This window comes from Anopheles coustani, chromosome 3 (assembly GCF_943734705.1).
Source record: "Anopheles coustani chromosome 3, idAnoCousDA_361_x.2, whole genome shotgun sequence".
Taxonomy (NCBI): Eukaryota; Metazoa; Arthropoda; class Insecta; order Diptera; family Culicidae; genus Anopheles; species Anopheles coustani.
The window spans coordinates 51,823,138-51,838,208 of NC_071288.1; the positions used below are offsets into that span (position 1 = coordinate 51,823,138).

General features: G+C 45.5%; 1 protein-coding gene across 1 annotated transcript in view; it reads right to left on the bottom strand.

Annotated features, from left to right (window-relative positions):
- Positions 1-3,660: 3,660 nt before the first annotated feature.
- LOC131262626 (neural cell adhesion molecule 2-like) overlaps positions 3,661-15,071 on the bottom strand; it is a 61,957-nt gene continuing 50,546 nt past the window's right edge. The window contains exons 6-11 of the mRNA XM_058264678.1: positions 10,848-10,945; positions 9,850-10,227; positions 8,870-9,078; positions 7,303-7,361; positions 6,781-6,846; positions 3,661-3,821 (exon numbers count right to left, since the gene is read on the bottom strand). Coding sequence (XP_058120661.1) covers positions 3,661-3,821; positions 6,781-6,846; positions 7,303-7,361; positions 8,870-9,078; positions 9,850-10,227; positions 10,848-10,945 — 971 coding nt within the window. The remainder of the gene's footprint in view (positions 3,822-6,780; positions 6,847-7,302; positions 7,362-8,869; positions 9,079-9,849; positions 10,228-10,847; positions 10,946-15,071) is intronic.

Sequence of the window (15,071 nt, forward strand, 5' to 3'; positions counted from 1 at the left end):
GAATCGCTGTGAGGGCGTAAAGGTTTGCGTTTGATTAGTTTTGGCAGGTTGGCCGTTTGCTAATTGATCAACGGCGAGGCAGCGCGTTGATGATTTAGTCACGCCGTGGCCGAAACGGACCAATGTTTAGCCTATTTCGTCACTTGACCGTACCCCGGCTGGCGGGTTTAATTAATCATGCAGATATATTTAGTCGATATGCTGCAAGGAATTTGGTTTCTCCTGAGAATGGCATGCGAGGTAGTGTGAGTGGCAAGCAATCATGATACGAATTTATTAACTCGCCGTGCGTTTTCAGGCAGAACTAATTGGTGATTAAAATACTTACTATTGGAATATGCGTTATGTAGTTTAAAAGTAAGCAAATATAAGTAATTTTAATAAATCCAATATAGTGTCGTTATTTAAAAAGTAAGAAAGCATGCAGCTTATCTTTCGTTAACTTTTCATTTGATCAATGATTTTAACCATCGGTAATACAACAATAAAGACAAACTTTCATCCATGCAGATTGTTTAGTATTTGTGGATGACATAAAAAAAAGCTTTCTCTTTGACCAACATGTTGTACAAGTAGAAGATTCGATCAGAGAAAAGATGATGTTTTCATTAAAGTAAATATTTAACATAGCTAAATTAAATCAAGTAAAACAATGTTGGAGTTAATTCTTGAAAATAAAAGGAAAAATAGCAAAATAGTAACACTTTTCAAAATCACTTACCGTACAAACTGGTTACCTAAAAAAATCGCAATATTGTCATCATCCTCAGAAGATTTTTAAACAGTGGTTGTATCTCTTATTGGATTTATTTTATTTCATCTTCTGGACAAATTTGTATGTTTGTCGTTACACAATTAATATTTGTTTGATGTTGGTTGTGTGTTTTATGTCTATGCCTTTATCCGTTAAATTTGTTCATCTGTTTCCACAATAATGATTTTGAATGTTGTTTTTTTATCATTTGCTCTATTTTTCTTCATCTGTTCCGTGCAAAGATCGTATCTAATCTTTAATGCCGTTGATACAGAGAATTTCAATTCATCGCTCCGGGAGTGTTTTAGTGAATGATGTTCGATAATGGTACCTTTCAGAGGGATAGTAAAATAAAATGAAATCCAAGAAATGTTTCCCACGAGGCGGTTTCTTTTCCCAGCAGAGGGGATTGTTTCCGATCGTTCTTGGAGGTGATTAAAAAATTCGAGACTCTTGAATGTGATGATTGCTCTTTGCTCCTTAAACGCTACGCCTGTGCAGAAGTAATGTGCGAATATCTTGAAGAGCGGTTCCGCATCGTGAAAACAAAGTGTTTCCACCCGAGTCATGTAGTTTTAATCTTTTGCGTGCCTTCCGGATGCATCCAATGGGTTGCTGCATTCGTGGTAGCCAATTGCTGCCCCAAACGAATATATCTTAGGGAGTTTACAATCCATCCGTGTGACTTTGACGAATGTTTGTAGAGTAGATTTTAGGATGTGATTTTTTTTATCAATATATTCGACACATGGTAAGCATTTGGGTACGCGTCCTGCGGAACTCCGGCGCAACGTGTATTTTAGTTTGCAGTATTCCCATTTCATTTATGTTAGGATTCTCGGCATTTGTGTAGATATATACAAAAGTGCATCTAGATTTTCATCATAATCATCATCAGCTTGGAATTGCTGATTTGAGATTTTTTGTCTGTGTTTTGTTTATTATTTTTATTCTTCCTTGCTTGTTACTATACTCAAATATGTTTCATAAAAACTATAAGTCATCATATAAAGAGTTTTGTATCTGTTTCTTCCTTAGGTTTTCTCATTTTTCTCATTTTGTTCATTTGTCCCTTTTACCATATCAATCATCACCGTACACGCCATACATAGTATGATTTCATTCCGTCGGAATGAAATTGCTTTACCGTTACCTACTCACGTTTTGCACTAGCTTTGCTTGCTGGACCGCGAAGATGTAGAAGAAATCTCTAGGAAAAGGTTCGCCTTTCGTGCTACTATCGTGCATTTCGTCCGATTAAATTTTCGTTCGATTCGGGACCTGTTTTTCTCTGCCATTTGCCACACATTATCGGTAGTGTGAGTCTTGTATTCATGAGTCTTCTGGTGGCGGTGCTTTTGCTATGTCGGTTGTGGTGGAATGCGTCAGTGCTTCAAGCTTATATCTCTCGGTTCGTTTTTCTTACCACCTCACACACACACGTACTAAACACACTCAGGAGTATTCGGGGTTTTGGAAATGCGCCCTTCCTTACTGACTGACTTATCCTACACGGAGTAACGGTAGCTATGCGATAGTGTTTTCTTAGGGGTATCTTTTCTTCCTTTGAGAACTGGAATTTGTGTCGCTTATGTTTCGTGTTTTTGGTTTTTCATCGATCTGATTAATCTAAACATTTACATCACACTCCCTGCCATCGCATACAGTAAAGGATTGCCAACGTTGAGCATAGTGTTTTACTTCATCCTTTTTTCATATCTGTGTGTGGATTCCCGGTAAGCACGGTTAAGAAAGATTTTCGTCCGAGCCAGGTCGACCAGAACCCAGAAACACTGGGAAAGGGAGGACAAGAGAGTTGGCAACAGGGCCGACTGTTTTTCGCACTCTGCTTTTCTCGTGTCTGCCGCGGCAGTAGTAGATATACGACGCTAACATATTTCCCTACGCTAAACTCATCGATCGCAACCGATTCGTGCTGTCCGGTGCGGTCCGTGGTCTAAATCATACGACTTAATGATGAATAAACAATCTGCACCAATATTGTAACGAGATATCTTGTTCCTATCACGGCGGCTCAAGCGTTTCCAAACACTGACGGGTACACACATCTAAGGCGCTAGCAAATATACAGTGGGGATAAAGTTGGTAGAGTGGAAAGTGGGGTTAGGGAAGGAAGAGTGGACCAAAGGGGGGATGTACAACAAATTTATTTTTCCTAACATTTTTTTATTAGACTCTCTCTTTCCCTTGTCTCCTCTTCCCTGTTCACACTTTACTTAGCTTAACAATGTTGCTATGAAATTTCTCTTCACTGGAAGAGTTTTTCTTTATATCCATTGCCTGGTGGAACAAAAAACTAAATAAACCGATCTACCCTACGACCGATACATCTATTTTCTTCAGCTGCAGTAGCTGCATTCACGCAGGCTTCCCTTAACTGAGCGGAACGGGGTGGATCAGGGTTTGTTGTAGCGTGGACACCATCGGCCATGTGTTGATTTCTTCTTCCATTATTTACATGAGATTTGGTTGGTAACAATTGAGGTTAAAAAATTCGAAACCGAAGAAAACGAATAAAAATCCAAACCGAAATTGGACCGCTGGCTTGGTAAAAGAAAATTTAATCTTTTCCTTCCCGGGCCGGGAGCGTGCGGGTCACAAACAAACTAATATCTTACAAACATTTGTGGGAAAACTTTTGTGCATTTGAATGTAAGAAAAGTTGGGAGGAAAAAATAAAACACTACTACAAACCATGTGAAAATTCGTCCCAAACTGTTCGGTCGCAGCGATACGCAAGCGTCCCACCTTCGATGCAGCCGCGACAAGATGGAGCTGTAAGTCCACATCCGGGTTGCGTTGAGACCGGTGCTGCTTCCGCGCACTGTTGAGCTAGTTGGGTGAAAGTTTTTCCTTGCAAACGGAAGATGCACAGATTTGCCGGATTAAATGCAGAAGACGCAATTTGCCTGTGCGGTGAGAGTGGAAGACGGAGAGTCATGAATACATAACGTCCAAGGATAGGCAAAATTAGAATAGAATCGCTTTGAGAAAACGGAAGAGAGAGAGAGAGAGAGAGAAAGGAAGGAAGAGAGAGAAAGAGCATCTTTATAACCGCGAACGAGGATGGTGTTTGTTTCACCGGCGTACTTGGATTGCATCTGCTTCCGGAAACTTTGGACTTTGGAAGCTTGTTTCCGAGAAAAGCGTCTCGATTTCGATTTGGCGCGCCGTTGCTTTGTGGCCAGCAGTAAATGGATCGAAGCGGATTAGAAGCGGTGGTGGGGAAAGTTTTCCGTTTCAATGCCGCTTTTTTACCACTCTTCGTTGAAGTGTTCCTCCAAGTGCAGCGGGTACAATTTCGCAAGGAAAACTTATGCCATCGAGTGGTCCGGTGTATCTCGCTGCATTTCGCGCCGCATGCTGCTTGTTGGCCGCCGCTGCCACCCAAAACCGGAGCGCCGGATGTGTTTTTGGGAGTGTTTGAGTAGTCCGACTCTAATCAATGTGGGCAATTCCCGGTATCCGGAACGGTCTGGAGCGAGATAAACTTGAAGCAGGATGCCGGCTGTACGGCATGTGGCCGTAACCGCACCGGAATACATGGCTCAAGTCAAACGTCGGCTTTCCGTGGAATATACGGCCCTCGAGAGGCCTGTTGCTGCCGGTTGGTTGCCTCGTCGGAGCACCGTATCCGGGGGTTTGAAGCCACAAACAACGCACCACCCTATACCGGGCTTGTTCGTTCCCGTGCGAGGTGTTGGAAAGGCTGACCAAGGAGTTTCTAAAGCCGCTCGAAGGGACGTTTCTCTTCCTTCAATGGTTGCCATGGCCCATGGCAGCGAGTCACATGGCACTGATGGAGGAAAAACTTTCAACAGATGTGGGTTTTTCAAAGGCTTCCACAAAAAGAACCCTTCGAGCGGGGCGTTTGGTTGCGATCACTCAACGTGGTGGAAATGGGTTTTCTTAGACAGACGTAAAACTTTCCACATCGGAGCCTACTGAGCCGATGGGGTCTGCGTTTGGGTGTGTTAGTTTGTGTGTGTATATATCATGTATACTGTATACGGAGCATTCGTCAGAGTCACGGTCAACGGGTGGGTGATCTAACGAGATGGTCAGAGGCATCTTTAGAGCTTCCCGGAAACCGTTCAACACGCCATCAGAGTTGGTGCCGCAAAGTTATGCGATCGTCTGTGACGTCCATTGAGACCCGGGAGGTGTTTGCGGGTGGCAGTGCGTAACTCATTTCACACTTTATTTGTTAACAAAATTTGAGTTTCGAAACATGCAGCGTTCACGTTGCAGATTCAAGCCAAGACGAGTAAGTTTTTGCTTTGATTGATTGTCTCAACACAATTCCTCGTGTTGTTTGGCAGGGGAGAGAATCAGAACGAGTTTACTGAACTCCAAAACAAGGCAATGACCCGATCATGCTTAAGTTTTTCTCTATCATTTTCAGACTTTCTCGTACGAAGGCAAATGTCGCACCGTAACCGTAAAGATTCAGTTTCCAATTAAACAATTGTGTGGAGCCCCACGGCATTCGATGCTGGTTGTTGTTATTTTCATATGGCACAATAAAAGTAAAGTGCGCAAAAACTGCTGAAAACCCACGGCCTCGGACTCATAATTGGAAGCGCGATTTCCCTCCGACAGGGGCTGGAGTGTTGTTTTAAATTCGGTTGCAATTTAATTACGTACCCAGCAGCATTCGGGTAGCACGTGAAGCATGAATTTCGCGGCACCATTTACCATTTAGGCGTCGACCGTATGCCCTCGCGGGTATTATTGCCGTTATTGTTGTTATTATTGGTCGGTCGTTCTTTCCCGTGCCGGTGCGACACTGTGCTGCGCACCGATCTCCGGCCGTCCGACCGAACAGCTCCTGTTTCCAAACGATTGCATTTTACGTTGCTTTAATTGCCAGCACAGGCTGTATTCCAGGGGTGGATACGCTGATCGACCCTATCCAGCTCCTCAGCGTTGGGTAATAGGCCACGAGGCGCATGCGAGCGGGAAAATGAAAATACCAAAAAGAAACCAAAACACCAAACCATGGCAATGGTACTGTTTTCATATTCATAAGGTCATAATGATGTCACCACAAATAGGCTCGGTGTTTTGGGAGCGTGCAGTTTCGTCTAGCATTTGATTGTACGCACAGCTAGTAATTACCGGAGCTAATGAATCTTTAGAGCAAAAGCCATGGGACGAATAGCTATGGAAGCTAGTTTGAAATTAATGCACCACATGATACATTCGGCATGGTGGATAAATATTTCGCCATCCGAATGACGCGCGGTTTATTGTTCCACGGTACAAAAACATAATCGCTGTTTGGGTTGAAATTTTATACCCAATGACTCACTTTAAAGGTTACTCTTTACAGGATAGGACATGTGTTACAATTCGAAACTTTTTTATAATGGTAAAACATTCTCTCCTAGAGCAAAGTTAATTTATATAAGTAGAAAGTTAAGAACAGTTAGGTGTAAGAAGAATTTGAAAATTAAATGAACTATTTTTGACAAAATAAAACTGTAAATACTCGCTTCGATTTAAAATTTAAGTAGAACGATTAAAATGGTTGGGTTTCCAGTGGCAAGAACTCTGCCGACGCGCAAATTAAGTTCTTCTTTCTTTGAAATTTCAGCCGTTAGGATGGGTATCGTATGTGACGGTTATTTTTATTTCAAAAGAACAGCCTTTCAAGAATAATTGAGAATAACGATCTAAGTGGTGCTTAGGTTTCAAGATTTAGCAGCATTGTCTGACGCTTTCTACGATCGAAAGTCGCTTTCTATGTGTATAAAAGTGTTTTGTAAAACTATTGATTAACTATTTCATCCGTCAATTCAACGAGCAGAAGCACAACAGAGTTTATAAAGCAAACAACAACACTAAATAATAAGGAAAGGCATTGATTGTACAACCAAATTTACTTACGTTTATGTTAGCAACTGCACTGTTTACCGATTAGGAAAGGTGTCAACTTCAAAAGCTTGCCATGCTGTAGAGGCCCGCTAACAGCAGGCCACTTAGTAGGCAGTGGATTTCGCTGATGTGTTGTCTCGATCCTCGCGACGAGCTGTAGTGAGTTACGCTTAGATCCCGTATCTCTGTATCTAAGTAGAAATCGTATAGAGTTACCAAGAATTAGAATAATCATGATTTTTATCAACTCATGAAGTTCAGTAGGTTTTATTCTTTCCGTTCGAAAGATTTTGGCTTGTATTGTAATACAGTCAAAAAAGATACAAACCAAGGATGATGCAGAGTAAAACATTATCTGAGGCCACATCCGAGGCGTGTCGTATCACGCGTGAATGGTTTCTACAAAACAAGTCACCAACAGGCAGTTAGAGTGCTGGGGCAAAAGCAATATTCATACGTTAGCTTCAGATACTTAATCAACAACTGCAACTGAAATGGTTCAACCACGACGCAAATACTTTAGGAAACCCCAGCCCAGCAGACTTTTGTACGTTCACAGTTGGTGAAGTGTTTGTTTTGAAACGTAACTTGATTGCGCTTGAACGGTAAACGAATGGGGAAACGTTGGGACAAACGCTTTCACTTACCTGTATTTGACGTGGTGAACAGAAAGCTCTCGGAGAAGTCACTCCAACCGTACCGGTTTCTGGTAGGAGCGGCAGCGTCGCGAAAAACAGCGCACCCAAAGAAGAGTAATGAGATTGGATGATTTTGCAAGCACGTACCGGCGCCACCCCGAATCGTTGCATCGATGCATCCAACCGGGACGGTTCCGCCGGTTGCGGGGGCGCAAGGATGTGGAGGCCGGGCGGCAGTTGTGTAGTTGAATGTTTCCCCGTATTTTACGAGTGGGAGCGCAAAGGATAATGATTTTAATCACGGTGGAAAATCGTTTCATCAGTCCCAACGATCCCGAAGGTGGCGAAGCACAGGTGCACGGAGTGGAATGAAATGAGAACGGAAACGTCGTGGTGAGGCGGTGGCAAGATGAGTTGATTAAAATAAATTTAATTTAAATCTTAAATTGAAAATATGTCACCGACGTTCACCCGCTTCGGGTCGATCCTCTTATGTTCTCGGGGGCGGTAGCATGTCTCGAGCACGTGCAACGAATCTTTCCACCTCCCGGTGAGCGTCATCTTAAGACACAGCGCAGGGGTCGAAACGTGCTGCCGGGAAGTTCTTGCCGGAGCGCAGCTGCATCAGACATCCCATACATCGACCGCTTTGTGGCCCGTATTCAACCGGCTCCGAATCGAACCGGTTGGATTGATCAAATTCCCCGGAGCGAGTGACGCCATTATTAAAAATCGATTAGAAGCAATCAATTTTATTCACATGAACAGCGTCCAATCTCGGGCCCGGAGGGAACCGATGGCGTAAGAAGATTAGCATTTATGTATCATTCGATCACATGTCCGTGCACGGGAGAGTTCGGATGCCGGGGTGCTTAAGAAGTTAATACGGCCCGACGCAAAAATGCCGCACGGGTTGGCTGCAAGCGACGAAACTGTCCCCGGGTTGCCCGGGGTTTGCTGGATGATTGGATTTTCAGTATGATGAATTTGTAGAATCGCTCTACTACAATATGCGCCTCGTCGGTGAACAGAGTCTTGAAATTGCCAAGAACCACCGCCCGCACCGAGGCTGGCTTACCTACTAATCTTGGATTGTCTTTTCTGCTCCTTCCTCGACGCCGGGCATGATTTGTGTTCGGTAACGTACGGAGAACTTTTTGCTACGGAGAATAGAAAGCCGAGGCGAGGTTTTTCCGACATGCGACCAAACGGACGCACGGAAACGGGACACCGCTGGGAGCCTATCACTTTTCAGGCGTCGCTTGCAAGAGGAAACCATTAATTTTCTCCTGCAGCATCCGGACGGAGTGGTTGTCGTTCGAGTTGGGCACCGGTCGAAGGAGGGATTATAAAAGCCAACGCTCCAAGCCATGGCTTCGATGGCAATTTCACCGTAACCGAAGAAGGATTGCCCGGAGAGTGCAGCTGCCGGGCGGTGGTCATTCCGGAAGCAAAACCCGAACACGCCAAAACCCGGTTCGCTGTGAGGATTATCTAGCGAAGGGGCTCCGGGTCACCCCGAAGTGGGTGGACGGGGCCGGGGTAAAATCTGACTGGATCGGTCATCAATAATTACCTGGATTGAACCCGTGCCTCGTACTGCTGGTCGGGCTCGAGGCCCCGTATGAGATAGCTGATGCCCTGGGTGTAGTGGTGCGAGTAGGGAAACGCCGGCAGCACTATGTCCCGCCAGTCCGTCTTGGACCATTTGTGGTGCAGGTTGTGGTAGCCATTGTTGTACGAGTAGCTGTCGTACGAGCTGATTTTCCGATTGTAGTCCAACATCTGCCGGGTCGTTCGGTTGAGGCAGAATTTGGTGGTTACGATTTTGTTGCGGATGTTGTTTGGTGGTGCCCCAATGTGTTGCGTTGAGCGATTCATTTTCCCATTTTAGCATCGTCCGATCGTCCGTTTAGGTGGCGCACACCGTACGCAACGGACGATCCAACCGTTTCGATGGTAGGATAAAGGTTGTCACGGGGCGATTTGGTTTTTTTGAATGGTGGCGACGAGTCGAACCATGCAGGTGGAAAAAAAACCGCGGCGAAAGATGAATGACACGTCCAAGGCACGTCCGCGTGGTGGGAAACGAAACCAGCAGCATTACAGCCAGCAGCGCCAAGATCCGAAATGATGAATGAGCCGCATAATGGAACACCGAGAACGAGAAACGAATGAACCAGATGGGATTGAATTAATTCTTCCATTTTCCGGGCCCTGTCGTGTTCCCGGCACAGCGTGGAAGCCATTTTGAAGTCGGTCACAGGGGAGACAGCGAACCTACGCAAAAGTGACATCTTCAATAAAAGCGTGAAACAAACTTGACCCCGCCCGAGACGTGACCCGGCCGGTCAGCGGAAATGAACGGAAGGAAAACTCAATCGGATAACGATTGGAAAGCAAATTGAACTGACGTTTATGATGACATTTCGATTGAGTTTGACAGCCAGGGCCTGCTGGGATCGGCGGTTCGGTCTGCGCTTGGCGCGACGCGGATTAATGACCATGCTTTCCACGCTGCCCTTCGTCCCCTTCCCGCCCGCCACTCTCACTTACATTGTCGCCCATGTAGCTGGGGTGCGGTTTCCGGTTGTCGAGGAAAATGCCGTCGTGCGCCTGGAGCGTGTCCCCATCGACCTGCCGATAGTAGAGCTTGTACTCTTCGATCGGCGAGTGTGAGTCGACGATCCAGGAAATGTTGTACTTGTCCTTCCACTGGCTGTTCGGCACCGACCGGAAGACGGCCGTCTTCGGCTTCCCGGTCAGCGTCACCGTTTTGCGCGTCTTGCCCAGCTGGTTGTCGGCGATGCAGGAGTAGTTGCCGAAGTCCTGCGCGTGCACCTTCCGTATGATGAGGGTGTGCCGGGCGCCCCGGTTCTCGATCACGTGCCGCTCGGTTTGATCGATCTGCATCGTGTCCTTGTGCCACAGTACCTTCAGCGGGTGCGAAAATGGGTGGGGGTTCGGTGAGGACGGTTCACGAACGAGCCGATAGGATAACACAGGGCACACAAAGAACGATCGGAAACAAGTGTGTTTGTGTGGTTTTTTTTATGTTAAAAAGAGAAAAGAGACAGAAACATAGAGAGAAAGAGAAATAGAAGAGACGGGGTGTGGAAAGAGAAACAAGAAAAAAGTAAAAATAGTAAACACTTTTGTAGCTAAAAGCATGAAGCAATTTCACACAAGGGTAGGTAAGAACAATTCACGTACGTTGTGCTAAAGCAAGGAAGACATAAATTATTCAAAGCAAGCAATACAAGTTCGAGTAAGCTTTGAAAAAAATCACAGTTCGGCACAAAACAACTACAGTTTTTAAGCGTAGTGGAAAGAAAAACTCAAAATGCAAATCAGAACACGGTGGCGCAGTTTTCCCGCAGTGGAAAGAAAATTAAAAATGGAAATTATAAATCCCGCTGATAAGTATCGACGGTTAAGCGCCATGTTAGCTTGTTTTTCATGAGAAAAGGGTGATTTGGTGCTGAAAGCAGGAAAATCGAACACGGCCATACGCGCACACGAAGCATCTTAATGAGCTGGAGAAAAGTACTTACTTCCGGTTGAGATTCACCGTGCACGATACACACGAGCATCGCCTCCTGGCCTTCGCCGGAGTAAACGATCGGGTTTTCCACGCTTATCTCCGGTGGATCTGAAACGGTAGAACATAAAACAGATGGGTTTTATACATACTGCGATATACATATGATTTTTTAACCAAGCAAACGGCCTGAATACAGAAATGGTTTTTTTTTTGTGAAATGAACCTCATTTACAGTACCATAAACAAACATGTGGTAAAGAGGCCGTGAGCGGGGTGGTTTTATTGGAAACATTCACGCCACACCGCAAACGGTGGAGTAAGAAAATTGAATTTAATGCACGAAACGTAGAGCGGTCAAAAGTGTTTCCTCGGTACCAAACCCCTTCCCGCCCGTGCTGACGCACTGACGTGAAGAAATGCAAAAACCGGATGCTCGGCAAGTCCGACTGAAACCGACTGAAAAAAAGGCAAAGGTTTACCACTGCCGTATAATTAAATTAATTCTCAACTTCAAATGTGCTGCACTCGAACGCCATTTGCCGCTGCGCCGGAACAGTCGTGCGGAAGTTCGTGCGGCAAACCGGGAAGTAGCATCATCAGGAAGTCAAATGTCACAAATGACGCTAGTGCTCTTTCCGTTTGCCAACCCTCGTTACGTTTGCGCTCCTCCTTCCCGGCCTCCTTTTCCTGCTCCCAGGTCGGTCCATTCGTCATCCACACACCACGCCGCCCTGCCCGAGCCGGAGGGTGGGGGAGCCTGTTCTCGTTGGCAACCCGCCGGCTTGCTCGTGGCTAATTGGCCGAAACTAAAACACCGTCCGTGTCCGAGTGCTGGCAAAAACCGCAGTCCGGAGCGGCCCGGGGCAAAGTGTTAGTTGCCTATTAACGACGGACGGCTAATACTCGTAAAACTTTCGCCCCATTTTCCAAAGGGTGGAAGGCTACGGGAAGGACACGCGGTACAGAGTGCTGACCACCGAAGCCGGCGCCGTATGCAGTGTTGATGGGTCGCTCCGAGCGTGGTCAATAAGTTGCGCCAGCCAGCCGTGTGTACATGTTCGACAGGCCGGAAAAAGCCCGTAGGCTCGACATGTATCGCACACTTGCAGCACGGAAAATGTATCGAAGGCAGAAAAATGGTTTGTTTTAGACTTTTTGTTTCGCTTCCCCTTGGATGAGCGGCCTCTACCACCCAGGTGGGTGGGAGTGGTCCGATGAGTGACGGTTGCTAGCTTTCCACCGACGTAATGCGAAGAGGAAATAGCATAATTTTATGCTCCACCATAAAGGTAATAGACTTGTTCTCGACTTTCCGTGCCCATTTTCCGCTTTCATTATTTGCGGTGCTTCTTGAGCCGTATATTTTACTGTTGGATGTAGCATTGTATGGGTGTGTGAGTGCGTTTCGCGCCCATCGGATTTATAGTTTCGGGTCAAGCCTCCCCGTTTTTGCTTCTGGGGCAACGTAACGCTGCGAGTGATATAATTAGAAATAGAACCTCAGAGGGGGGTAGTGCTGACAGGAAGTGCGTGGCTTTGTGAAATAAAGCAAACGCCGGACAATGGTGAATGGCACGCTGAAAGGGTGGTTTCGGTTTTGTGGGTTTTTTTTTTGTTTTATCGGTATGTTGGTTGTTTGGTCTGGTTGGTATAAAGCCAAAAGTAAATTTGTTTTCAAGTAGTTTGAAACGATTTTATAGCAAGGCAACGGCAGTAAACGAAAGTTTTGGTGCCTATACATTTGTTTAGTGGATTCCGTAGACCGCATTGGTTTGACTGCAAGGAATTGTAGAGCTATCATCACATCGAAGTGTACAATATTTATATTTTTACATTGGCTGATGTGTGTATATGTGTGTTATATAAACAAAGCTTCAAGAGAAATGGAAAGCGGTTTTTGTGCAATAGAAAATAATTTAAAAACTAAATTTTATTATCACCATTCAGGAAACATCTTAAATATGGAAATATCATAAACAGAAAAGTTTCAAAAGTGGCATCACATGCACATGATCGAAAGATATTATGATAAACATAATTGAAACTAAGTGGATTCGAAGGCACCGTAATTCAATGCAATCAGGTTGATAACACCATGAAAGGAGAATATAAACAACGGAAAAAAGGTATGTTTTCCACCATATGGTCTCCGTTACCACATTTACCTAATCAGAATTTATTTACGTTCGTTTATCGTCTCGTATTCAGCCCTCTAAGTGTCGCACTTTCTTTTCACGCCAGTTTCGGCAAGCTCAATCACCACCAGTTCGGTGGGGAGAAAGATCCTATCTTAATTGTTAATCGCTGCGAAACCATCATCACATTATGCCACCCCTGACCGCGCAGAGTTCCCGTGATTTAAGTGAGCTCCTCGCTGTCACGATTCTCGCATGATCCACCGTCCAGAGCTCGCAGCGTAAAGGAAACCAAGTTGAAATAAAATAAAAAAGAAGGAAAAACCCCCTCACTCATCATGAAGGTTCACTGCTCAAACGTAGGGGGGTAATTCGTGCCAAGGCCTCATTTCGGGAAGTCTGGAGGGGTGAGTTTGTGCGGAACTCTCCCTTACCCTAGGGAACGTGGGAAGAACACGGTTCGAATTTCTTTTTGATCCCGAGGCAAACCGTCATTTTCTGCCTTTGCGCGCAAAGGGCGCCCGGAAACGGAACCCAGCATGGCAGCAGCTGTCATTTCGATTGTGGCGCTTAATTTTACGCTTGCGTTATAATTCAAATCCACACCTGGCCACCGTCCCTGGGATGATGGTGTCAAAAACAGCTAGGGGAAGCGAAAATCATAGGCAAACCGAATAATCCCCATCTCAAAAAATAAACTGGATGTGCAGAAGTGAGTGGGAATAGAAACCTTTTGAGCTATCAAATCCGTAACCTTTTTCGTTCGCCAAACCTTTTTAAGAGCGATTGTTCTACCGTCCAGAGCAGGAAGTGAGCCGCATTACGGTGAGATAAGGAAAAAACAAAACCCCCCGAAAGTTATGCGTTGAAATAGTTACCGCGTCCTGTGTTGAAATACTCCGCCAAACAAACACAGCAAGAACGGGCAACGTCAGCGCACTTGCGGAATGAAAAACATGCACGCCCCGAAGGAAAAGGAAAGCGAACGAAACTAATGTGCCGAGTCGGAAGGGTGACTGTGTGGTGAAGACCAAAGGCTTGAGGATTGGATGGGGAACATTGGTAAAATAAACGGCTGCAAAGCACGGAAGGGCTATAAAAATTACAATTATTTGTTGTTTCATCATGAAAATCGCCTTTCTCGGTGTCCAGCGAATGTGCGAGCGGAATGAGTATCAACGGATATATCCACTTAAAGGAACGGTCCGTTTTAAGGCAGCGTGAATGAACGTGATTGGAATAGAATGCACGGTTCAAGTGCGGCAAGGGATTAGCTTGATGTTTGTCTTCTTGAGAAAAATGCAGCACCTCTAGTACAAGTCTTTTTTTATTTAATAAAAATAAAAATCAATGGTTGACTTGATAAAGAAAAAACTTGAATTAGAATCGAACCAAATATATTTTTCATTCGTTTGCACGGTAAACGGTCAGTGCTAGCGAGCACGCGATGACAACACGGCCCATCTGGACACCACATACCGCTAAGTGTAAGATTCCGGCTCTTTAAAGCACGTACTTCGCCCGCCATCGCCGGGGAAAAAGAAAGGTCAAACGGAATGATTATCGTCCTTTTCGTACGGAACGCTCGAATCGCTACGTGCCCGTATAATCTGTCATCATGTGGCCAACCGAGCGATGCCCACTTCACCGGTTTTCCACCGTGCACGGAAATTCAGGTACGAGGGGCCGTTGGTCCGTGCCGCCACACCTGGCGTGGGGGGGGGGGGACTGGCGGGTGGAGTGGAAATTCCAATTTATTTTCACCTTATTTATCTTTGACGTTGCAGCGTTTGGCACGTACCGGTTTTCTCTGATTTTACTTTTCGGTAGTTGCCGCCTTCCACACGGAGACGCGTTTTTCAACGGGGTCCTAAGGATTTAAGCGCAAAGGATTTCTTTAGTAGGGAAAGAAATGCACACACATACCTACCCGAACAACCATTCCAAGGCCGTTGTGCACGTTTGTCAGCAACAAGGTAGAGTGTGTGCGTGAACCCTATTGTTTCCTCCCCCCATCTTGCTTGTCGGAAGTAAGTAAAGGGTTGCGGAAAAAGACCACGTGCGTGTCGGGGGAAAATTTCGAGCAGCAACACCTCACC